Below are 24,476 nucleotides of genomic sequence, written 5' to 3'. Positions count from 1 at the left end.
TGCTTTGACATGCACTGTCAACTTCAAAACCTTATATAGACAGGTGTGTGCCTTTCCAAATCATGTCCAATCAATTGAATTGACCACAGGTGGACTCCAATCAAGTTGTAGAAACATTTCAAGGATGATCAATGGAAACAGGATGCACCTGAGCTTAAATTTCGAGCCTCAAATCAAATAATATTTTATTGGTTACTTGCACATACAGTATTTAGCAGATGCTATTGCGGGTGTAGCAAAATGTTTGTGCTCCTAGCTCCAACAGTGCAGTCATATCTAACACTGCAGTAGTATCTGAAAATGATTCAGAACTATACACAAAAATCTCAAAGTAATGTAATTAAGAAATATATAAATATTAGATTGAGCAATGTCGGAGTGGCATTGACTAAAATACAGTAGAATATAATATAGTTTATAGATATGAGATGAGTAAAGCAGTATGTAAACATTATTTAAACATGATTAAAGTTGCCAGTGATTCCAAGTCTATGTATATAGGGCAGCAGCCTCTAAGGTGCTTGTGATTGATATTTAACAGTCTGATGGCCTTGAGATAGAAGCTGTTTTCAGTCTCTCGGTCCCAGCTTTGATGCACCTGTACTGTGAACAGGCCGTGGCTCGTGTGGTTGATATCCTTGATGATCTTTTTGGCCTTCCTGTGACATCGGGTGCTGTATGTGTCCTGGATGGCAGGTAGTTTGCCCCCCGTTTATGTGTTGGGCAGACCGCACCACCCTCTGGAGAGCCCTGCGGTTGCGGGCGGTGCAGTTGTCATACCAGGCAATGATACAGCCTGACAGGATGCTCTCAATTGTGCATCTGTAGAAGTTTGTGAGGGTTTTTGGGGCCAAGCCAAATTTCTTCAGCCTCCTGAGGTTGAAGAGGCGCTGTTGCACCTTCACCACACTGTCTGTGTGGATGGACCATTTCAGATCGTCTGTGATGTGTATGCCAAGGAACTTGAAACTTTCCAACTTCTCCACTGCAGTCCCGTCTATGTGGATAGGGGCGTACTTCCTCTGTTGTTTCCTGAAGTCCGCGATCAGCTCTTTTGATTTGTTGATATTGAGTAAGAGGTTATTTTCCTGGCACCACTCTCCCAGGGCCCTCACCTCCTCCCTGTAGGCTGTCTCATCATTGTTAGTAATCAGGCCTACTACTGTTAAGTAGTGTGCAAACTTGATGATTGAGTTGGAGGCCTGCGTGGCCACACAGTCATGGTTGAACAGGGAGTACAGGAGGGTGCTGAGCACGCACCCTTGTGGTGCCCCTGTGTTGAGGATCAGTGAAGGGCTTTCTTCTTACCTTCATTCCTACCTGGGGGTGGCCCGTCAGGAAGTCCAGGACCCAGTTGCACAGGGTGGGGATCAGACCCAGGGCCCCGAGCTTAATGATGAGCTTGGAGCGTACCATGGTGTTGAATGCTGAGCTATAATCAATGAACAGCATTCTTACATAGGTATTCCTCTTGTCCAGATGGGATAGGGCAGTGTGCAGTGCGATGCTTATTGCATTGTCTGTGGATCTATTGGGGGAAGCAAATTGAAGTAGGTCTAGGGTGTCAGGTAAGGTATAGGTTATATGATCCTTAACTAGCCTCTCAAAGAACTTCATGATGACAGAAGTGAGTACTACGGGCAATAGCAAAGTGTCCCAATACTTATGTAAACAAGGTATCTGTTTTTTTTTGTTTTATACATTTGCAAAATGATCTAAAAATCTGTTTATGCTTTGTCATTATGGATTGTAGATTGGATTGTAGATTGATGAGGATTTTTTTTTATTTAATCCATTTAAGAACAAGGCTGTAACGTAACAAAATGTGGAAAAGGGAATTGGTCTGAATACTTTCCCGAATGCACTGTATTTACGGAGAGCAATTTTTGTTTCATAACAGGTAGTGTCCATTTATTTACAGTAGTGTGTTGATTAATTATTCCTTTCTTCACTGGAAATACAGAATGTCTAAAAATGCCAAATATACCAAAAGCTAAATCAAGCCGGGATTTACGACTATTTAACCATGTTAATCATTACTGAAACATGCAAACTACAAACATTTAACTAGTTTAAGAAAATTAATACATCACAACTAGATACAAATATTTTATAAAAATGTATTCATACAAAACTCAAGAGTTGGCTATAACATGAGTACCAACAAAGTGAATGTATGTGTGTAAGTGTTTGTATGCTTGTGTGTATTATGGGGTTTATTATAATTTCCCATCATAAAAATCTATCCACATTCCCCAATCATATATCTTCATCGATTCCACGAAACAAAAAAATCTATATTTTTCTTCTTAAATCTGGCAACCATCATCAAATTTGACAGCCTTGTATAAAATGAATTATGAAATATATTGTGTAATGTACACGAAAAAGTGGAGGCTTGTATTAAATGCATTATGAAGAAAATTGTGTGATGTAGGCTCCACGAAATATGAATGTTGAATGTTGAAGGTTTTATTAAGAAAATCGTGTAGGCCTACTTTTGCCTACACGAAACACGGGCCTTTCTGACTGCAAGTGCACCAGTATCCCAAATTATTAAGTGGAAATAAGCATAGAAAACAGTATTGGCAATAATAAATAAAATAAAAAAATAAAAATGTAAGGCTACTATTATATATTATTATTTTGGTGAAAACCTGGTTGATTAACAATATTGGGTTAACACGTTTTTTAATATATATAAATAAATGTGGTACACAAAAAAGGCAGTGTAGAACACCGTTGCCCATCATGCATTGCTCTAATAACTTTCGAAAGATTGTTCCGAAATATCCCAGTCAAAAATGTATTTTCCTATGAATGATGTTGCACAAAAATGTGTATTTTCCTACGAATTAAGTCGCACTAAAATTGGTGTCTTTTCACGCGAATTAAGCCATATTTGCACAAATTGAATGTGAGATTGTGTTGTTTTGTGAAGTAGTGTGTAGCCATGGTGACAAGTCTTTTGTTGCTTATTCGTCTCCATCTGTGATTAAGGTCCTGCATTTAGCCTTTATTGCCCACAGAGGACGCTGTCCTCTCATTATTCATTTTTCATTGGGCATGCTCTGGCAAGTAAATTAATATCACTGAGTGAACATACATACTGCATTTACGAGGACTGCAATCTAAAGAATGAATGAACTAAATCGATTTGGTAAAAAAATAATGACTATGCAACACAGAAACATTTTAGAGATCCATAAAGTAGAAATATGATTAGAATGGCTCATTCATTACATAGTTTAGGCTTACAGTTGGCTAACCGTGACTGTTTCTGAGACCATTTCAGAATGCATTTCTAAATAAATCAGCAAAAACAAATGATAGTTCGAAAACAGTGTTCAGATCTCCGATGAAAAAAAGTCAACACAGATGAGTCTTATTAAATTGTTGGGTTTAATTGGGTTGAATTGTTCTAATTAATTAATAAGGGGGAAATGTATCAACTGTGTCAGAATGTTGTATGGTTTACCTTTTATTGAGGTAAACCTATGTTATAGCATACACAATTCAGCATGTGTCCCATAAGCCTTTGTGTCCTGATAAGCAATGCAAATAATTGCAACATGACTACATTTGGATTTATGCAAGTGATTAAACATGCGCATCCAATTAACAATCATTTGATTGCAACAATATTTTAATTAGGCTATATTTAAATGTTAATATAGATTCCTTATTCTGTAAACCTTTCATAATAGGCTTAGTGATAATGTGGACATAATTTGCAACCTTTTTCAATAGAATTGTTGGCAGATAGTCCATAGGGGAAAAGTCCAAATGTTCATCAATTTAACTTATTCACTCCAAATTGTGTCAAAACATGACACCTGTAGGGAAATTATCTTGTCTGTGCTGTAATAATGAAAGTTTGTATCCTACCCTGTAAAGCTATAATAGCTAGCATATAAACATAGTCGAATGAATCGTGTAAGTAGAATAGGCCCTATTTAGGTAAATATTTTACACAACATTTTGCGTGTAGCCTATTATGGGAAATTTGAAAAATGTATTTACTGGGTAATAATCAAAATATGTTTTCCCAAATGTGCTCTAATACACAATATTCTATTTTGTTGTAGGCCTATCTTCATCTGAGCACATGAGCATTTATTTTGTTGGTGTTTGTGTTACGAAAATGGCCATTATGAAAAGCAAAACTTACATCCATAGTTTGCCGAAAATTGTTATTGCTCTTTATGAATCTAGTCTATATTTTCGATAACTATGAATCATACCACAACCTCAAAATACCCAAACTAATATTCACTATAATGTTTTCTAATATTTTTATTTTTAATTTTATTTAGCAAATTGTGATATAGGCATACTCTGCTATTAGACTATACTCTGTGTTCGGTTAGAGTAATTTGCCTATTGTAGCCTACTTCCAAAGAAGCTCAGGCCAAACATTTCCTTTTGTGCTGCTAACCCTGCCCTCATTTGCGACCTAATTGGACTATATAAGACCAATAACACCACAACGCTACAGCCTACAGCCAAAGCGCAATGTTAGGGTGGACTTCGTTGTTATCGCGTAGCCTACACCCCCTCTCTCTCTAACTCTCTGTCTCTCTCTCTCTCTCTGCCCGTCTCTCCCCCCTCTTTCTACTTCCCATCTCTTCCTTAATCCCATTTGCCATTGTACATGCCCAATCGCCATATACTTTCCGCATTTAACTTGGATGACATTTTTATTTCATCATTAGCATTCGGCGCCAGACTGACGCGGTGGACACAGTTGCATTTTGACTAAGGAGCGCACAAGACTTGGATGCAATATCGATATTATTTTGTTCTCTCTGAAGAACATTTACTTTTCTGATGTGTATTTTATTTTTGTCGTTCTCGATCATCTGGTAATCAAGACGATATTCCTAATTTAAAACATCGCAAAGAAGGACAATTACCAGTCTTCTATTTGAATAATATCACTGTTTCTAAGTCATTTAACACTTACATTTGTGGTCTAAGGCATTAGGACCACAACCTCCAAGCAGCAATGCCCGAGACGGCGCAAGAGACGTGCACTCCGGTGAAAGACTCTCCCTTCTTCATTAAGAACTTGCTAAACTGTGATAGTAAACCATCCAAACCCAAGCCCATCTTCGCCTCGGCAAAGGTTGCTTTTGAAGGGGGCTTTTCTCTTTCCCAGGTCGGGGACTTCAACTTTCCTCGCTTTGAGTTACCCACACAGAGGTTTGCCTTACCGGCGCACTATCTGGAGCGAGCCTCAGCATGGTGGTATCCCTACACACTCAGTGCAGCCAGTCATCTACACAGAACCGAAGGTATAAGTCCATGAACATCTGATTGTCATCTCTTTCTTTACCTTTTACACTATCAGAAAACGTATAATGTGCGTAATTTGTATAGTGTAAATTGCTATTGATGCTGTGGGTTGAGCTTTCATCTGTCAAATGACATTCATAAAAGAATATACTCAGCAAGTACGTTGTCACTTATGATAAGTATTCCATTTAACGTTAGGCCATTGTCAGCATTGTATGTTTCTATTTTTCTATTATGCGTTCAAGTGAATGGTATAGCCAACTGCTGTTTTATATATTTGCTAAAGCATACCCAGTGTCAACGAGGTATTGAACATGCAGTCATGTTTATAACCCATATTTCCTGTCGTCATTTTAGTTGCGGAGAAGGCAAGAGCAAGAGACTCCTCTCCAACCTCGTGCACGGATCGCGACTCGCCAGACCTGGTGCTCAAATCTGACCCAGACAGCAAAGAAGACGAGGACAACAAAAGTGGGGATGAAATAGTTCTTGAAGAGAGTGATCCTGAGGACACAAAGAAAGACAGTGGGGTAGACGACTGGAAGAAAAACGAGGACGGTGGGGACAAGAAAGCATGTCGAAAAAAGAAAACACGCACAGTGTTCTCCCGAAGTCAGGTGTTTCAGCTCGAGTCCACCTTTGACATGAAACGCTACTTGAGCAGTTCGGAGAGGGCCGGATTGGCAGCGTCTTTGCACCTGACAGAGACCCAGGTAAAGATTTGGTTCCAGAACAGAAGAAATAAATGGAAGAGACAGCTTGCCGCTGAACTAGAGGCTGCCAATCTGAGCCACGCCACTGCACAGAGGATAGTGCGAGTGCCCATCCTCTACCACGAGAACTCTGCCTCAGAGACTGGCAGTGCGACCGGGAACGTGCCTGTGAGCCAGCCGCTCCTCACCTTCCCTCACCACCTCTATTACTCTCACCCAATCGTCACCTCTGTGCCGCTACTCAGACCGGTCTGAAAAACAAGAGGTTGTTGTCTATATTCCTAACTCGTACAGAACACTACACAATACAAACTAAAACAATATTTTTTTAAAGAAGAAAAATAAAAATAAAAAAGAGAGCCATGCTTTCTGTCAAAGAGGACCTATTGCGCATTTTTATATTAGACTGCAGTTTACATTTTCTCTGGTATAATTTCACACTATTAGCATATTGTTATTATTAATATTAAAAGTATTCTTCTAATTATTGTTATAAAAATAATTATAATTAGGTCTATTATTATTAGGCCTTTTGTTATTATAGCAGCTTTGAGATAATTTCCGCTAAGACTATCCAGTTCACACTGCCCCAAAATACATTTCAGCAAGCCTTTTTTCCCCTCGCAGAACCATAACATTCAGGAAATTACATTGGAGTTAATGTCGTTCAATTTCCATTTGCAACGTGTGTTATGACAATTCGGCAACATTGGTTTGTTTTCTATCGGACAATGTGATTTTTGATATGGGCAATACTGTAAGCACTAGCATTTGACCCCAAGTTGTGTGATAGACCCATTCAATTCATTGTTTTCTCTTTGCTCAGCTATTTAGGAATGAATATCGGACAGATTATCGAACGGGCTTATTTTTTTCTTGTCTTTTTTTAACTTAAAGCGCTTTAGCAGCGGACAATCAAGATACATTGTTTTATGTACAATATAATTGTAGCTTATAGGCTTATTGTTTTGATGTACTGATTCTCATTTCTGCTTGCTCGACAATGTCCTTATAGCACAACTAAGAATTACATGTCATTGCCTTTTGTGTTTTTGAAACTTGATCATGGTGTACAAATGTATATGGATATATTGAATCGAGTCAATGGAAGAAGCTACCAGGTGATGCTATTCCTTTGTACAGAAAAACACGTTTTGATATTGTATTGCTGAATTATGTTGTGAAATAAATGGAGGTTATTCCATATTTAAATATTTCAAATCAGTGCGTACTCAAGCATGCATGATGTAATTAGGTGTAGTCTACATATGCCCCAGGCATCTATTCAGAAATGTCTAATATTGCCTGTTTGCCTCCCAAACAAATTAGGCTATTGTCGACTTTCAAAACGTCTTTATGAACAGGATCTATTGTTGCATAATGAAAATGAATATAAATAAACAAACAATACAACTTTCCATCAAATCTTTATTATAGACCCAATATAATTGTTGTGGCTTTCAAAATTGTCATGTGTGAGAGGAAATCAATATGCTCCTAGCATATACAAAGAGGAGGATATTCTGCCTAAATACTGTGTCTGATCATAAGTCAATTCCCATTACAGAGGCTCGACTGGGTCTATCTAACAACAAGTGCTACTGGTCTGGCAGACCACGTGGCCGACACTCCTCGGAGACACATTGCCATAGATAGCGATGGTTGACTAAATACGATTATTACAATTTGGACGCTTGACATATTATATACAGTATATTGAAACATGTATCCTTGGAACAAACACGGTGGAAAATGTGAGTAGATCCATGTCGTCAAAGGACAACAGAAAAAGTTAGAATTAATCCAAATTAAGCATTATGCATATACATTGGCGCAACTTCACCAAGTTAGATATTAAAACCACACACTAACCTTTTTTTATTTGCTTTAGTTAATAGTAAATAGTGTAATTTGCCATCCATATTGAATGTAAATACAGGTAGGCCTACCCCGAAACCACACGCTTATTTTGTGAGACCCATACATTATTATGTGAATGAAGAACCTGAGCAGGTGCGTAATCAACCTGCTGTTATTATGCACTTTCAAAATTGTTTTACATTTTTTTTTTTATGTATCGGTCAATTAGATGCGTAATTGCCACCATCTTGAGGGTAATGTAGTCTATTCAAAAGAGAAAAATTACATTCCCTAGTATTAGGCTGTTCAAAAATGTGTGTGTGTGTATGCGTGCGTGTGGTGGACGTGTGTCCATGCGTGTGTGCGTGCGTAGCTCGAGGCTAATTTTAACATTTCATTAAAAAAAGTGTAGGTTTAATTTCGCAACAATACTCGTTTAACTTGTGGATGCAGCTTCGATGTCCGTCTTCGGTAATGGTATACCACTGGACAGGTGCAATTAGCCCACCAAATATGCAATTTGTCTTTGACGTAATGGTTATATTGTCAATTTTGTCTGTGTAGTTTCAGCTGGGTTAGCAGAACATGAAGGCCTATATTTAGGGTTTTCTCAATTCGTTTTCATGTTCCAAGGGTTTAGTTTGGTTGCATCTGGCTATTCACACACCAATGCCAATGTCTCTGCAATGCAATGCAATTCACCTGTGGAATGTTTATGACGTAGACATAGAGCTATTGCAAATGGTCGAAAAGATACATTTGTGTTGAGTAGAAAACCTTTGGTATCTTCTGAAAAAGTTATCTCAAGTCAATCGATCACCGTAGGCCACATTAATGTTTTAGGGAGTCGAAAGGTCTTGATAGTTACATGACAACGATTGACGTAGACTCTCTCCTCAAACCTTCACAATTTGTATCCACGGTATGTTGTGGACTGACTTTTTCCTTTTAATACATAAGGAAATATTCTTTGTTAAATCATAATGTTTCACCGGTTTAATGTCAGTCACTCATTTTTCCTTTATTGTGGACGAGATAAATTGGCTCAAATGACATAGCTGCAACATTAGCCTAATATAAAGTTTAATTAACTATCTACAATGTTAGATGGAATAATATACATATCAATATGCAACGAGTTGACTATAAAATGACTCTTGAAGATTCGACCTACTTCGTTGTTGTATTCAGCATTCCTTCCAGCTGAGTAGAAACCAGTCAACGCCTTGCCTAAAGGTCATTTTCTGATTTAGTCTCTAATGCAGTTATCGAAAACAAATCAGTAGCTAGTCTATTATGACCGCATCACTAGACAGAGTGCATTCAAATATAGTCTGATAATCACTCATGTATTGACGTATTATATCATGCAAACTCCACATGGACCCATTACAGAGAATTAATAGATTGGGATATATGGCGTTCTTCCCCTAGCAGATATTGATCTACAAACGTCTAAAATATTGTTACAAAAAATGGCATTGTTCACGGGCAGTTCTGGTTACGCTCATGACCTTGATTTGCGCGCATAAATTGAAAAAAAATGACAACTCGATAATTTCCATTTGTAGAACATATTTATGTAAAGTAGAAGGGGCGAGACCAAAAATAGGATAAAGTAGCCTACATTTGCAGGAACAGGGCAACGGACGTAACCGCAGGAAAGTTGAGTGCTGATCAAGTGCCAACAGCTTAAGTATTTTCAGCCCTTTTACTGAAACCCTGGGCATCTGTTTACGCATGTGTGATTCATGCAAATATCTGTATCTTGTGTTGCAATTTCATTACCGTAGGTAGGCATAATTATGTTAATTGAGCTTAAAGGGAAATCCACTCAAAAATGATCTTTTGTTATTTATTTTCATTAGTCCACTGTTGATACAGTCCCAAAATGTTGTGCATATCAGATGTCCAGTTTTAAAGATACTGGACTTTCAAGAAGCAAAGTGTCACAGGCCACATCATGATGATGCAAAATGATTAGTCAGGAAAGCTTGAAAAAAAAATATCAAAAGTTTAGGTGGATTTTACTAATTGTTTGTACATTGCCACATACATTTGTGAATATCGTGGCATCATTTTGTCAATAATGTATGAAATAAAAACTAACTTTTGGTGTCTAAGGGATAACATGGGCCTTAGCACAACACTTTCTGGACACACTTATTTTTTTAGGGAACGGAAATCTTTATACTAGTATCTCATTTGCTTCAGGATTGAATGCGAGCATCAAGATTTTCATAAAAGTTCTATTAAGTGAAACATAGGTTGCGGGGCACCGTCTGATTGGAACAGTTTAAATGTTAATTGTGTTTTTAATTTGACATATAGTTGCTGTGAAGAATGACACCGAAACGCCGAGGGGCGGTCGATTTTCTTAATTTCTCCCCGAGGAATTGATGAGTCTATCAGGGCAGTAGATTGGAAAGCCATTAAAACTCAATGGTGAGGTTGTTAATTGGAACTTGATGGATAGGAGCCCTTGGATAGGCTATACTGATCCAATCTTCTTGACTTTCTGTTTTCCAATAAATTACCCAATTCATTTCCAGCCGAAGATTACATAAATTGTAGCCTACACCTCCAGGGTTGGCGCTCTGTTTTGCTCTTACGACTGCTTCGACCCCTCTCTCTCCCTCTCTCCTATTTGAAAAAAGGAGCTGGGCTCAGATCCTTGAATGAAAATCGAAACATAATCAACGTTTATACTTAGAAAATTTATTGATATCATTTTCTCTGGTAATTTCCTTATTTTAGAGTTGGACACATCATATATCATAATACACACGTGTAGGGGTCTTTGTTTAATATTTATCGAAGCTTGATTCTTAGATCAAAGCTACTCATAACTTCATCTGTCTTTCTAAGACCCCTTTCCCATAGTAAAGATCGTGTTCTGTTATTGCAGTAGGGCTGCAATACAACACCTATCATTGTGATAGAGCACGAGGTTATACCGCGCAATGCTGTTTCTGAAAAAAAAAAATTCTATAAAAGTAAAATGTACAAACGTCATGGATAGAAAAAGACTGCAAATCAGAGACGTGAATGTAGGATCTTCAGAAACGTTCAAATAAATATGAATGACACAATTACCTTTATGCAGGCATATAGGCCTACAATGAATTATAATGCCATTTATTTTATTTTGATAGGCTACCATGAAAAGTATATTCAGATTTGTTTAAATAACATCCTAATAAATGTGGAGTTGAATTTGTATTCAAGTGTGGGATTAATTATGTGATGATTTCTTGTTAAGGATAGTTTATACGGGTATAATTAAAGCTTTAAAAAGACATCGCTGCTGTTGACAAAGGTCTTTGTTTGAAAAGAGCGCGTATACAATCAGCCCATTTAACTGTCATGGCAGATTTCACGCCTCATGTGTAGTCACCGTAAATCCAGCGCATTCTGACTGCCCTCATATATTACCACAGTAAATGTAGCTAGCCTACATCTCGGTGGACACAATGCGTTCTTGACAATCATGGTTTCATCATCATCCTCATCAGCACCATCATCGTCGTCATTATTATCGTCTTCATTACAATCATCGTCATCCTGTTACTCCTTCCTCCTATCAAAGGATTAACAAAACCACAATACGAAACAATATTGAACAGAATAAGGAGAAAGGCTGGGGCCGTCAACCCCTCCCTTGGCGCAGCAGCATGAGAGTTAGGGCGCTGACATTATGATTAAAGCTGACCGTTTGTAATGTGTCTGGGGTCCCTTAGAAAACAGTAAAGAGGGATAATGTGCTCGAACTGCGAACTCAAACCCAGCACCTGCCCCGCCAGACACTGTCAGAGAGAGAGAGGGAGAGGAGGAGCAGGGGCGGAGGTGGGTAGCGCCCCCGCCCTCCGATCAATTAGTCAATCAATTAGCAGGCCTCTACTCCACGCGAAGCAGATTAACTGTAGTAATGAACAAATGAATTCCTAATCGCAGATAATGGCCCTGGAATGTGTTTATTATTTTCAGAAAAAAAATAGTTAAGGTTCCGTATTAGTTCCAGAACTGTTTGTTGGATTATCTGACCAATTGTACCATGCACACGGCTAATAAAATACGTTCTATTCCTTCAATTAAGTCATTGTGCAGTACTTGTGTCTACAGTGGCCTGTAATAGCATGGTGTGCATTTCCCCCCGAGGGTTGTCTCAGTGGTATGCTATTATTAAGTTGTAACTAATTATGTTAGGGATATGGGGTTTGTTCTTTGAGGGAATCTTCCAAACAAAGTATTTTACACTAGTAAAATTTTACACTATATCTATATCTAGCATAATAGGCAAAGGGAGAATCATGACCAATCCAAACTTCATGCCGATGTGAAACCTGTAGAATATTATTCTCTCCATTCACTTCAACACTATACATCTTGCAAGGGAAATAATAAGGGTTTACTACAGTGTAATAACAATGTGTTATGTTGTCTTGCAATAGGCCTATTTCTGACAATATTATTTAGTCAAATTCCATCAACAAACTATTGAATATTTGTGATTGAAAAAAGGTCAAAGAAAACTCACTGAAGCTCATCGTTAAAAGACCCCTGATTAACTTCCATGGTTGCACCTGTTTCACATTTTCTCATAGCCTCGTGAGTGGGAAATTCATCCCCAGTCTGTCCTCTTAAATTGTGAATCAGGCCTACGCATTAGGTAAGTAATTTGCTACAGTTCAATGTGTGTAAATATATACACAAAAACAAAACAAACAGGCACAAAAAACGACACACAACATAAGACTTGAAAATTAGAAACCTTTACCTACACAAAATCCATACCCTAAACAATGCTCCCTTTTCAACCAAAGGTCCAATGTAATTGAATGTGGGTTATAATAAGAGACATGTTGCATCAGTTTCTAAATGAAAGTCGATGGATACTATGCCTATGCAAAACGTTTTGTGCTGCATATTTCTGCCAGAGAGAGATGTCTGTTAAAGTAATTTAATAGCCTAAGATGTGTGATTTGTCTGTGCCATAAGGCCTATATTTGTCTACCTTCACTATCGGATTCAAAGAGGGACGTAAAGATGGAATAAACGACAGCCTTTCCTTATCGCCTCTCATCCTATCTCAGAACCTCAACATGAGTTTGAAATTTCCGGGCTTAGTTTGAGCGTGTGATTGGTCCAAGAGGAGCTTACCTACATGCAAATGAGCCAACGCCACAACGCCTTTAGTCCAGAGCGCGTGGAAGTCGACCAGGAATACATTCATGTTCCCTGAGCTCCAGGAAAAAACAACCCAAGCATCACAATTTTTAAAAAGGTTTACCTAAAAAAAAATACTATTTTCGAACTCTTTTACACAAGAGGAGTCCTCACAGACCAATAATAAGAAAACAATTATACAAAAACTATACGATATAGCCCAATCTTACTGTTATGAGTCTAGAATGAGTACCACAGAAGACAACGGAAGCAAGTGCTCTTCGGCCCCGATTTCCACCTTCACTATTCAGTCGATATTGGGCAAGTCGTCGGAGAAGCCACGGTCCGGGGCGAAGGAGAGTTCCAAAGGACTGCAGCTGGCGAGGACGCGCTTGCTCTCGGTTTCTTCGGAAGAGGAGTGCAGCGGTGGGGAGGACTCTGCAGACTGTTTCTGCTCGGATCCTGGTCACAGAGAGCCATGCAACCAACATCAACCACTTAATTTTTCATGTTTAGGTGAGTAGATTACTGAATGTAATTTGTGTTGTGCGTAAAACGTAATAATTTTTGCTTTAAAATAGATTTTTCTTGAATTGATTTTCGTCGCTGACGTTTTGCCTTTCGAAAATAAACGCTTATTTTCCAAGTAAAAAAGTTAAGTAGGCTATATATTGTATAAATCTATGGCATCTAACGGGATATTATCACTATTTCTATTATTAGGCTATTATTGTAGCCTAATTATAGGTCAACAGTAGACTAAGGTTGGCTAGGCCTAATTATACACGTATTTATGATACATTTAGCCTAATACTTGCTGCAATTTAAGCTTGTAAACTTCGATAACTCAATAGTAGCCTGTTTGTGTCTGCAAATAGGTAGACTATCACTTCACTTTGTTTAATGTGTCGTATTACTGCTAGATCAGCGAACAGGGGAAAGGTCAAATAATTAACAGGATGTTTCCCCCTTCATTCCAAATTTAATCGAGTCTTCTAATTGATTAAACATGTTTCCACAATGACTGCACTACATTTCGTCAATTGAGCGTTAAATGTAACCTGATTTAATTAATATTGTGCACCAGGCAGAGTCATATTAAATTGTTTATTTAAAAGGCCACTTACAACCTATCAACGGTCAATTAATGAGTCAAAGTTCACACTTAATGCACTCTTGTACCGAGTATCGAATAATGTTATTCTTTTAATAGGGATGTTCTCCAAACCTGGGTAGGCCAAAACAAAGCCTTTGAAAAATAAGTGTGAAACCTTTGGAGACATATTCTACATTTTGTGACAGAATTGATAACCTGATCTAAAGGCAATAGACTAAAGCGTCCAGTAGCCTATCTTATGTTGATGCATATTTATTGAGGGTAGGCCTACACCATTTATCAATGTTGGTAGGCTATAGATGATATCGAGGAGGACAGTGTCTAAATATTTTGAAATTATTGAAATGTTATTTCCAATCCGCTGGTCTTTATACTGGGTGACAGGTAGCCTAGTGGTTAGAGCGTTAGACTAGAAACCGAGAGGTTGCAAGATCGAATCCTCGAGTTGACAGATTAAAACTCCGTCGTTCTGACCCTTGAACAAGGTAGTTAACCTACTCTTCTTAGGCCGTCATTGAAAATAAAACTTGCCTAGTTGAATAAGAGGTAAAATAAAATACTGGTATTTTTCCCCAATGCAGGTGCAACCAAGGGACTTACTTCAGGCCATGACGGGATTGCACGGCGACCGCACTTGACACAGCCTCTGCTGCAGGATTACAAAGAGGAACAAGAGAGACCATGCAATCCAATGTCACCTATTTCCGAGGAGAGACAGACAGACGGTGCGGACAAGCAGACTAACTCGTCCAAGAAGAAGACTCGTACCGTCTTCTCGCGGAGTCAGGTGTACCAGCTCGAGTCCACATTTGATATGAAGAGGTATTTGAGCAGCTCCGAGCGAGCCTGCTTGGCATCAAGTCTACAGCTAACAGAAACTCAAGTGAAGACGTGGTTTCAGAACCGCAGAAACAAATGGAAACGACAACTGTCGGCGGAACTGGAGGCTGCGAACATGGCACACGCATCCGCACAGACACTGGTCGGAATGCCGCTTGTTTTTAGAGATAACTCCCTGCTCCGGGTACCAGTTCCAAGATCTATTGCTTTTCCAACGCCACTATACTATCCCGGCAGCAGCCTACAAGGGTTACCACTGTACAATCTGTATAACAAGATTGAATATTGACTCAATGCCTGTGATGACAGTCCAAAATAATAACACGTTAACACGCGACAGTACTTTCTTATAAATGTCTGCCAAACTCATGTCTATTATATAACTTTATTTGTTGAAAAAAAATATGTCTTATTATGCAGCAACTGTATGTTTTAACAAGAAAGCAACAAGCTTCTCTAAATGTATAAAATACACCATGTGTATAATAATTATTTTCAACCTTGATTTTGCGTTCTTCTCCCTGGTTTAACGCGTTATACATTGCGAGAATTTAGACACTGAAATACAGATGTTATCAAGTGGACTGTTTCCCAAACCAATTATGAATGCATTCAAACACAGTTTTAAATGTAATGTGAATGTGAATATGAAATATTGAGGTCCAACCACCTTAATCTGTTATAAAATACTGGAAGAAATTGGGTTTATACATTTGGGGATATGGAAGTGCAAACTCGTTGCTTCGATTTTGGGGAAATGTTATTGTAATCATAGGCCCACCAAATAAACTGCTAATTCAATACATTTTCTATATCAGTGAAACATGGGTTGGGATTTATTGTACATTGCCCGTTTTTAATATTTATTTCGACATCTCAATTGTGGCATTTCCATCCAGTTTTTGAAAAACAGGGAAAGGAAAAACGAATTTCATATGTACAATATAAAATAGCTTACTTATTTAAAATATTCACACTGCAGCTCAAAGATTATTAAAGAAAAACCTATATTTGTTATTTTTCTGTTTAACTTTCTGTCATGGAAGTTTCAATCAACATGACATCCAGCTACAGTTGGCCAAACTCTCTTATAAACATATGACTCTGCAACTAACTAGGCCTCTAAAGGTGAACAATGATACTAAAACACCCTCTTAGCCAGTGGCATAAGCCTCCAGTGCGCCAAAATTCATATTAAAAACATCTAGATTGCCTGGTAGCCTAAAAACAATGTAGGACACTGTTTTTCCGTATTCAACATATATTTGTCAAATGTGAACAATGTAATATTATACCCTAAGCCTCATAGGTCTGTAACAAGTGCTCATTTGCCTACTACTAACAGTGTAACTAACAATATGTGCTATTAACAACAAAGTGTTGTGAACATGTTTTTACCAGAAGGGGACTACAGTTTCAAAATGATCTATGTATACAAGTGATTTCAGGTGTAGCCTTCCACTGCAGTATTACTGGCTGCAGAGGGGTTTATGTGCTGCTTCCCTTCAACCATGGACACATAATGAGTTAAGATCGTGTCAAACGCTTTGGTTATATTTATGTTGCCTGTCTTAAACACAAAGACTCTTTTCATCTGTCATCACAGTCCTTTGGCAAGTTAGCCAATGTGAAATGTGTCATATGTACTTATGAGTGTCAACTCAGTGGTCTGCTTAACCTATTTCAGGGGAAGGGAAAGAGATGTACACCATCAGCAACCAATCAGAGTCATGGCGGCATATTCTGACATTTGAAGTGTGCATTACAGAAACGCCTAGCCTTGTTGGGGGGAATGTAATAAGCAGTGCCATTGTTAAAGTTCAAGACTCACCGCATCGTTGTGTGATGCTTTTCCTTTTCCAGCTAGCCACCACTCAAATCAAATCAAACTTTATTTGCCACATGCGCCGAATGCAACTGTAGACTTTACAGTGAAATGCCTACTTACAAGCCCCTAACCAACAGTGCAGTTCAAGAATTAGAAAATATTTACCAAGTAGACTAAAATAAAAAGTAATAATAAAAAGTACGCAATAAGAATAACAATAACAAGGCTATATACAGGTGGCACCGGTACCGAGTCAGTGTGCGGGGTACAGGCTAAGGTGAGCTGTACATGTAGGTGGGGGCAAAGTGACTATGCATAGGTAACACTGTATCGGTTACAGTGAAAAATACGTGTTAAAATATTAGAAAAGGCTTTCTGACAAAGAAACCTGTTTCGAAATGGCATACCACTTTGAGTGTTTATAGAGAGAAAACATATACTTAACTCTTAAATCATTGATTGGTGTAGGCCCAATTGATAGGAGTTTCATTGTCTATTGCAGGATTACAGTCTAGTTGTAACAAGTGTATACTGTACAATATTAGGTAATACATAACGTAGGCCTATAAGAATGGGGCCAACTCCATTTCAACTCAGGTCAATTCATGAAATTAATTGAAATTGAAGCAATGTAAAACTTTTGCCTGGAGCTTAGATTGCTTTTAAACATAACAGACAACCTAGGTACGTTTCTACCAAGGTTATTATAGTAAACTAAAACTGAAACTAAAACAAAACGAATAATAAAACAATATTATTTGGTGCATCTTTGTCATCTCACCTAACCTATGACCTGACCCATCACCTTATGCATTACTGCCCCACAGTGGCAAGAAGAGACATTCCACAAAACCAAAAAATTGTACAACACAAAAATGGCTCCTAGCCTCCCATAGGCTACTTCATTTCACTAACACTAAAACGAAATAATAGAAAAACTAAATGTTTTTATTATACTTAAACTAAGTGACTAGCAAATCAGATCTGAAAACGAACTGAAACTAAACTGAATTTCGAATAAAAATCTTAAAACTAATAGAAAATAAATATAAAAACAGACCTATAATCTTGGTTTCAACTATTGAAACATACATATTATACACATTTTAGTTTTCCATGACCGCAGATAAGGCTATAAAAAACTGATAACTATTTTGGTACCATTGTACAATAATACAGCACATGGAAAATGGTTGGAATAACACATTTTGGAAATAACTCTGTCTTTTTGTATCTTCTTTGTACATTTTATATCTTTGCTTGCTCTTACAATATTAGGCTACAGTATTTGGTTGCTCTAACGTTAATAGGCCCAATCAAACACACACACACACACACACACACACACACACACACACACACACACACACACACACACACACACACACACACACACACACACACACACACACACACACACCTCTCCCTCTCTCTCTCGGTGCTAATGGCTATACATTACCCTGCAGCATCATGACTAGCGAGGCTCTGTTGCCCAGCAGATTATTCCTAACCCAATTCCTGCAACTGCCGCTCGGTGTTCTGGGCAAATGGATCACGTTAGACAACATAAGTGATTTATGGGTAACTGATGCTGGCGGAGAGGTGCAGGGGGATGATTTTATGAAAGAAAGGAAAGGGAGAGAACAGAGTGAAAGAGAGACCGCTCATGAAAAGGAGGAATAGCGTTGTGTGAATGAAGCTGTTTATTAGTTTTACAGCGGTCATTATGCCATCATGTTTGACACACTACTCTCCTGGATGGAAACTTGTGCACTGCTGACTTGTGGGATATCTGCATGACCTGTTACATGGGGTTGTTTGATTTACAGGAGAAAGATAGAAAGGGTTGGAGAGACTGAGCGGTGAGGGAGAGAGAGAGAGATAAAGAAAAAAGTGAGAGGGGCTTGTGTTATACATCTCCCAAATGGCAGGTATGAATTACACATTTTAATAGTGAGGCAATGAAAATGATTTGAAGTGGTTTAAACGCCAAAGAAACAGTGGCTGGAATCACTGTGAAGATTTCTTGAGATTATGTGTTGTGCTTTAGGATTGATCAAACCTGCCTGGTAAAGTGAAAAGCAAGTGTAATTCACTTTGTGGTATAATTTATGGCAAGAATAATGGCAACTGTAGAAAGAGGGGCAGGGAAAAGATGAGCTGCAGGATTTCCAGGATATTTCTTTCATCTCTAGAGGAAACTATCTACAGGACTCCTAATGTTTACATTTTACTCAGCTTTTCCCATGTGGCAGTCCTAAAATGGATACAAAAATTACAATTATTTGTTTAGCGACAGTTGAAGTCGGAAGTCTACATAAACCTTAGCCACATACATTTAAACTCAGTTTTTCACAATTCCTGACATTTAATTCGAGTCAAAATTCCCTGTCTTAGGTCAGTTAGGATCATCACTTTATTTTAAGAATGTGAAATGTCAGAATAATAGTAGAGAGAATGATTTAATTTCAGCTTTTATTTCTTTCATCACATTCCCAGTGGGTCAGAAGTTTACATACACTCAATTAATATTTGGTAGCATTGCCTTTAAATTGTTTAACTTGGGTCAAACATTTCGGGTAGCCTTCCACAAGGTTCCAACAATAAGTTGGGTGAATTTTGGCCAATTCCTCTTGACAGAGCTGGTGTAACTGAGTCAGCATTGAAGGCCTCCTTGCTCGCACACGCTTTTTCAGTTCTGCCCACAAATGTTCTATAAGATTGAGGTCAGGGCTTTGTGATGGCCACTCCAATACCTTGACTTTGTTCTCCTTAAGCCATTTTGCCACAACTTTGGAAGTATGCTTGGGGTCATTGTCCATTTGGAAGACCCATTTGCGACCAAGCTTTAACTTCCTGACTGATGTCTTGAGATGTTGCTTCAATATATCCACATAATTTTCTTCCCTCATTGAGCCATCTATTTGTGAAGTGCATCAGTCCCTCCTGCAGCAAAGCACCCCCACAACATGATGCTGCCACCCCCGTGCTTCACGGTTGGGATGGTGTTCTTTGGCTTGCAAGCCTCCCCCTTTTTCCTCCAAACATAACAATGGTCATTATGGCCAAACAGTTCTATTTTTTTCTCATCAGACCAGAGGACATCTCTCCAAAAAGTATGATCTTCGTCCCCATGTGCAGTTGCAAACGGCTTTTCATGGCAGTTTTGGAGCAGTGGCTTCTTCCTTGCTGAGCGGCCTTTCAGGTTATGTCAATATAGGACTCGTTTTTACTGCGGATATAGATACTTTTGTACCCGTTTCCTCCAGCATCTTCACAAGGTCCTTTGTTGTTGCTCTGGGATTGATTTGCACTTTTCACACCAAAGTACGTTCATCTCTAGGAGACAGAACGCGTCTCCTTCTTGAGCGGTATGATGGCTGCGTGGTCCCATGGTGTTTATGCTTGCTATTGTTTGTACAGATGAACTTGGTACCTTCAGGCATTTGGAAATTGCAGGCGTTTGGAGGTCTTGGCTGATTTCTTTTGATTTTCCCATGATGTTAAGCAAAGAGGCACTGAGTTTGAAGGTAGGCCTTGAAATACATCCACAGGTACACCTCCAATTGACTCAAATAATGTCAATTCGCCTATCCTAAGCTTCTAATGCCATGACATGATTTTCTGGAATTTTCAAAGCTGTTTAAAGGCACAGTCAACTTAGTGTATGTAAACTTCTGACACACTGGAATTGTGATAGAGTGAATTATAAGTGAAATTATCTGTCTGTAAACAATTGTTGGAAACTTGACTCGTGTCATGCACAAAGTAGATGTCCTATCCGACTTGCCAAAACTATAGTTTGTTGACAAGAAATTTGTGGAGTGGTTGAAAAACAAGTTTTAATGACTCCAACCAAAGTGTATGTAAACTTCCGACTTCAGCTCTATATGACTGTATTAGAGTATCGGGTAATTCTGTTCCAGTTAGACTGCACGTTTGATCTGAAATACAAACAATACCAATATCATGTTTGACATGGCTCGAACAAAGTGTCATGTCATCATTACAACTTTATGTTTTCTTTATTGTATTTGTCACCCCAAATATCAAAATGCCAATTGCTACTGTTTACATTCCTAAAGAAATACCATCCCACTGGGCACAAACTGGTTGAATCAACATTGTTTCAATGTAATTATCAATTTATCGTGACGTGGAGTCTGCGCGGAAAATACATTGGATTCAAAAAAAGTAATCAACGTAAACTGTTTTGCGGGTGAAATTTCAAATCACAGGATTATGTCATCATTGTAGCCAATTTTCAACATAGACAAACCTTGTATAAATAACAATATTCAGGAATTCAACCCTCATTTGGTTTCGTAACCAATTTAGTCTCATGTTAGCCAGCATTTGATTTCCATAGGGGACTTGTGTACGTCTATACAGCACACTCATAGGAACAAAGATGCTATCTAGAACCAAAAGGGTTCTTCGGCTGGCCCCATAGGTGATCACTTTGAAGAACCTCTTTTGGTTCCAGGTAGAACCCTTTAGGGATCAATGTAGAACCTTTTCCACATAGGGTCGTACATGGAACACAAAAGAGTTCTACCTGGAAGCAAAAAGGGTTATTCTATGGGGACAGCCGCAGAACCCGTTTGGAACACTTTTCTGAGTGTAATGTAGGGGAAGGTTGTAAAACATAGCACCTTGACGAGATGCAGGGTCATGAGGTTGCTTCCAGAAATTAGTTCTTAAAGCGATCGCAATGCATTAAGCCAGACAACTCTCAAGACCTGTTTTGCTCCTTAAATGAATTTGAGGTAGGAATAATGAGATTCTTGAGGCAGGCCTGTCATCCGTCGCCATTTACCAGCTCCCTGTATTTATGGTCTAATGTTTAAAAAAGAGAGCTTGAGCCAGAAGTGATTTTTCATGATTCTGTTTTACATTAACTGGAAATGGGTGGGCTAAAGGGGAAATTGTGTTTGCATGACCCCCCCCAATGTTAGAATCACCGTTTGACAGTGATTACAGCTGTAAGTCTAAGAGCTTTGCAAACCTGGATTGTACAGTATTTGCACATTATTCTTTTTTAAATTCTTCAAGCTCTGTCCAGTTGGTTGTTGATCCTTTCTAGACAACCGTTGATGCTGAGTTTACAAAACATTAAGAACACATGCTCTTTACATGACAGACTGATCAGGTGAAAGCTATGATCCCTGATTTCTGTCACTTATTTAATACACTTCAATCAGTGTAGATTAAGGGGAGAGGACAGGTTAAAGAAGGATTTTTACGTCTTGAGAGAATTGAGACATGGATTGTGTATGTGGGCCATTCAGAGGGTGAATAGGCAAGACAAAAGAATGGTGTATGGTAATAGGTGCCAGGGCATTCTACCAAAGAATTTTAAAACTTAGACACTGTCTTGTTGGCCTAACGTTATATCCTAATTTGACTTTGGTGCAGGTCATGTTGTTCTTTACATTACAGTCTCGTGAAAACACACAGTATATGAAATAAAATCTGAGTGTATTTGTCACATGCACAAACATAGAAACTGTCAACTGTACAGTGAAATAGTTATTTGCATAGTGGAGTCTTTTGTTTAGACATGTAGCTAGCTAAATAATAAACCATAATCCCAACTCATAACGTTACTACCATGCATGAATCTGCAGGTAGCTAAAGCTAACCAACTAGGTTCAATGTTAGCTAGCTAGCTAACATTAGGCTACAATTAGCAATGCAAATGGCTTTGCTTAGATACAAATAATATTACAACACAGATCATACATGTAACGCTAGCTAGCTAGCCAGCCAGGTAACTTTAGCTAGCTAGCTAACAGTACGCTTTGACTTGCAATGAAAAAGTCGGACAAAACTAGAAACATATAATTTCTGAAAATGTAGCTAACTAGACTTTCTTACATGGTTTAACGCTTCTCCTCCCCTGTCAAGGATGCCATGGTTGCCCTTTGTTTGAAGATGTAATCTGGAGACAGGTATTTTATACAACAGCCATCGGTGTTCTCTTGTTGACTCCCTCTGCATATTTGCAATGAAATTGCCAGAATTCTCTTTAGCTATGATATGCTGCTTCCACTGGGCATTCCACTGATTTCAAAACTTGATCAACTTCTCTGACAACAACACGGTTGATCACCATTTCAGAAGACTCTACAATGTATGGTTCAATTAAAATGTAAACTAAAATCAGGGATTTCCTTATCGTCGGACTCATTTTCAGAGTCAGCGTGGAACAATCGTCCTCCAGAAAGTGGAGAGCATTAGCAACACTTTTGAAGTACTTTGTGATATCTTATAAAAAAAACTGCATTAGAAAGGATTACTTACACATACTGAGCAACTCATGTTATAGACAGAAGCATCATACATTGCAGACTAATCCAAACTCATCTCTCAGCATGACCAGCCCATCCATTATCTCAGCCAATCGTGGCTAGCGGGAAGGTTCCTGTGTTTTCACGTGGCTAAACCAACTAGGCTCATAATTAAAAAATGTTACTCATATATACAGATGGCATACAAGTTTGTTACGAAGGCACATTAAAGTTCATGTTCCAGAAGACATTTCTGCCAAAAGACACATTTTGATGAAAATAAATGTTTTCATTCAAATACCTCTCCTGTGAAGTAGTGACATGTGACATAGGCCTAGTTTCCTGAAATGAGTCACTTATGTTTATTGAGTGATATTTTATCACTTTCACAGGCTACGTACAAAACCTGGTGGATGTGTTGTTCAACAGCATTGTGGGAACACCCTACCATGTCAGGAGGTGTTACAGAAGGCTGAGGCATTGGCCAGACACCAGCCCTGCTTCAGAGTAATGGAGGACACTTGAATCAGGTTGGTCACATTTGATCTGGTCAATGGTGAAAATACTATCTGTCCTGGAAGTCACCTAACCATCGTTAATAATTTAATCAGTGTTGTGTCTCCTGTATGTTGTAAGGAAGGTGCCTCCTTCCACTGAGCCAATGGACTACTCCTTGGCCCGAGTAAGCAATGCCAACCAGTCAGTGACATGGTGGCACGTGTCCCTTGTGAATCAGACGTTGGAAAATACCTCACAAGAGACAAACGGTGATTACTAATAAGACAGTACATCACAAGCGTTTAGTAATATCACCCTTTCAATAAGTGTCACGCTTCCTCGTTTTTCTACAGATGGAGGACAGAAGAGATGCTTTTGAAATGGATACCCTGACTGAAAAACAGGATGATACTGGATGTCTGACTTGGGTGAGACTTTTCACCCATCATTAAAATGATACAACACACATTTTTATCATATTTCTATTATTAAATATAAGGGCAAACACCGCGGGACTGGGGAACCATGTATATTCTTTACACGTCAGGGAACTCCTGTCTTATTTTTTATTTCACCTTTATTTAACTAGGTAGGCCAGTTGAGAACAAGTTCTCATTTACAACTGCGACCTGGCCAAGATAAAGCAAAGCAGTGCGACAAAAACGACAACCCAGAGTTACACATAAACAAATGTACAGTCAATAACACAATAGAACATATTTTGAAAAATCTATGTACAGTGTGTGCAAATGTAGAAGAGTAGGGAGGTAGGCAATATATAGGCCATAGAGCCGAAATAATTACAATTTAGCATTAACACTGGAGAGATAGATGTGCAGATGATGATGTGCAAGTAGAGATAC

At 38.5% G+C, this 24,476-nt stretch overlaps 2 protein-coding genes across 2 annotated transcripts; both read left to right on the top strand.

The window, feature by feature from the left end:
- The first annotated feature begins 4,493 nt into the window (after nt 1–4,493).
- On the top strand, nt 4,494–7,217 carry LOC112254831 (homeobox protein HMX3). The gene is made up of 3 exons (XM_024427728.2): nt 4,494–4,865; nt 4,981–5,297; nt 5,656–7,217. Exons 2-3 carry the CDS (start codon nt 5,009–5,011, stop codon nt 6,264–6,266), a joined length of 900 nt encoding a protein of 299 aa, XP_024283496.1. The 5' UTR covers nt 4,494–4,865; nt 4,981–5,008; the 3' UTR covers nt 6,267–7,217.
- Nucleotides 7,218–13,084: 5,867 nt separating this feature from the next.
- On the top strand, nt 13,085–15,946 carry LOC112251497 (homeobox protein HMX2). Its single transcript, XM_024422514.2, has 2 exons — nt 13,085–13,553; nt 14,736–15,946. The coding sequence occupies exons 1-2, from the start codon at nt 13,283–13,285 to the stop codon at nt 15,281–15,283; spliced, it is 819 nt and encodes a 272-aa protein (XP_024278282.1). The 5' UTR covers nt 13,085–13,282; the 3' UTR covers nt 15,284–15,946.
- Nucleotides 15,947–24,476: the final 8,530 nt, after the last annotated feature.

The sequence above is a fragment of the Oncorhynchus tshawytscha genome, linkage group LG01 (genome assembly GCF_018296145.1).
Source record: "Oncorhynchus tshawytscha isolate Ot180627B linkage group LG01, Otsh_v2.0, whole genome shotgun sequence".
NCBI classification, from domain to species: Eukaryota; Metazoa; Chordata; class Actinopteri; order Salmoniformes; family Salmonidae; genus Oncorhynchus; species Oncorhynchus tshawytscha.
This window is presented reverse-complemented; position numbering and strand designations above follow the sequence as displayed.

Excerpts from the sequence above, each read along its gene's own strand:
- LOC112254831 (XM_024427728.2), top strand. The coding sequence starts at position 5,009 with ATGCCCGAGACGGCGCAAGAGACGTGCACTCCGGTGAAAGACTCTCCC. Across the intron at positions 5,298-5,655 it reads TCATCTACACAGAACCGAAG|TTGCGGAGAAGGCAAGAGCA; the intron begins GTATAAGTCCAT and ends TCGTCATTTTAG.
- LOC112251497 (XM_024422514.2), top strand. The coding sequence starts at position 13,283 with ATGAGTACCACAGAAGACAACGGAAGCAAGTGCTCTTCGGCCCCGATT. Across the intron at positions 13,554-14,735 it reads ACTTAATTTTTCATGTTTAG|GTGCAACCAAGGGACTTACT; the intron begins GTGAGTAGATTA and ends TCCCCAATGCAG.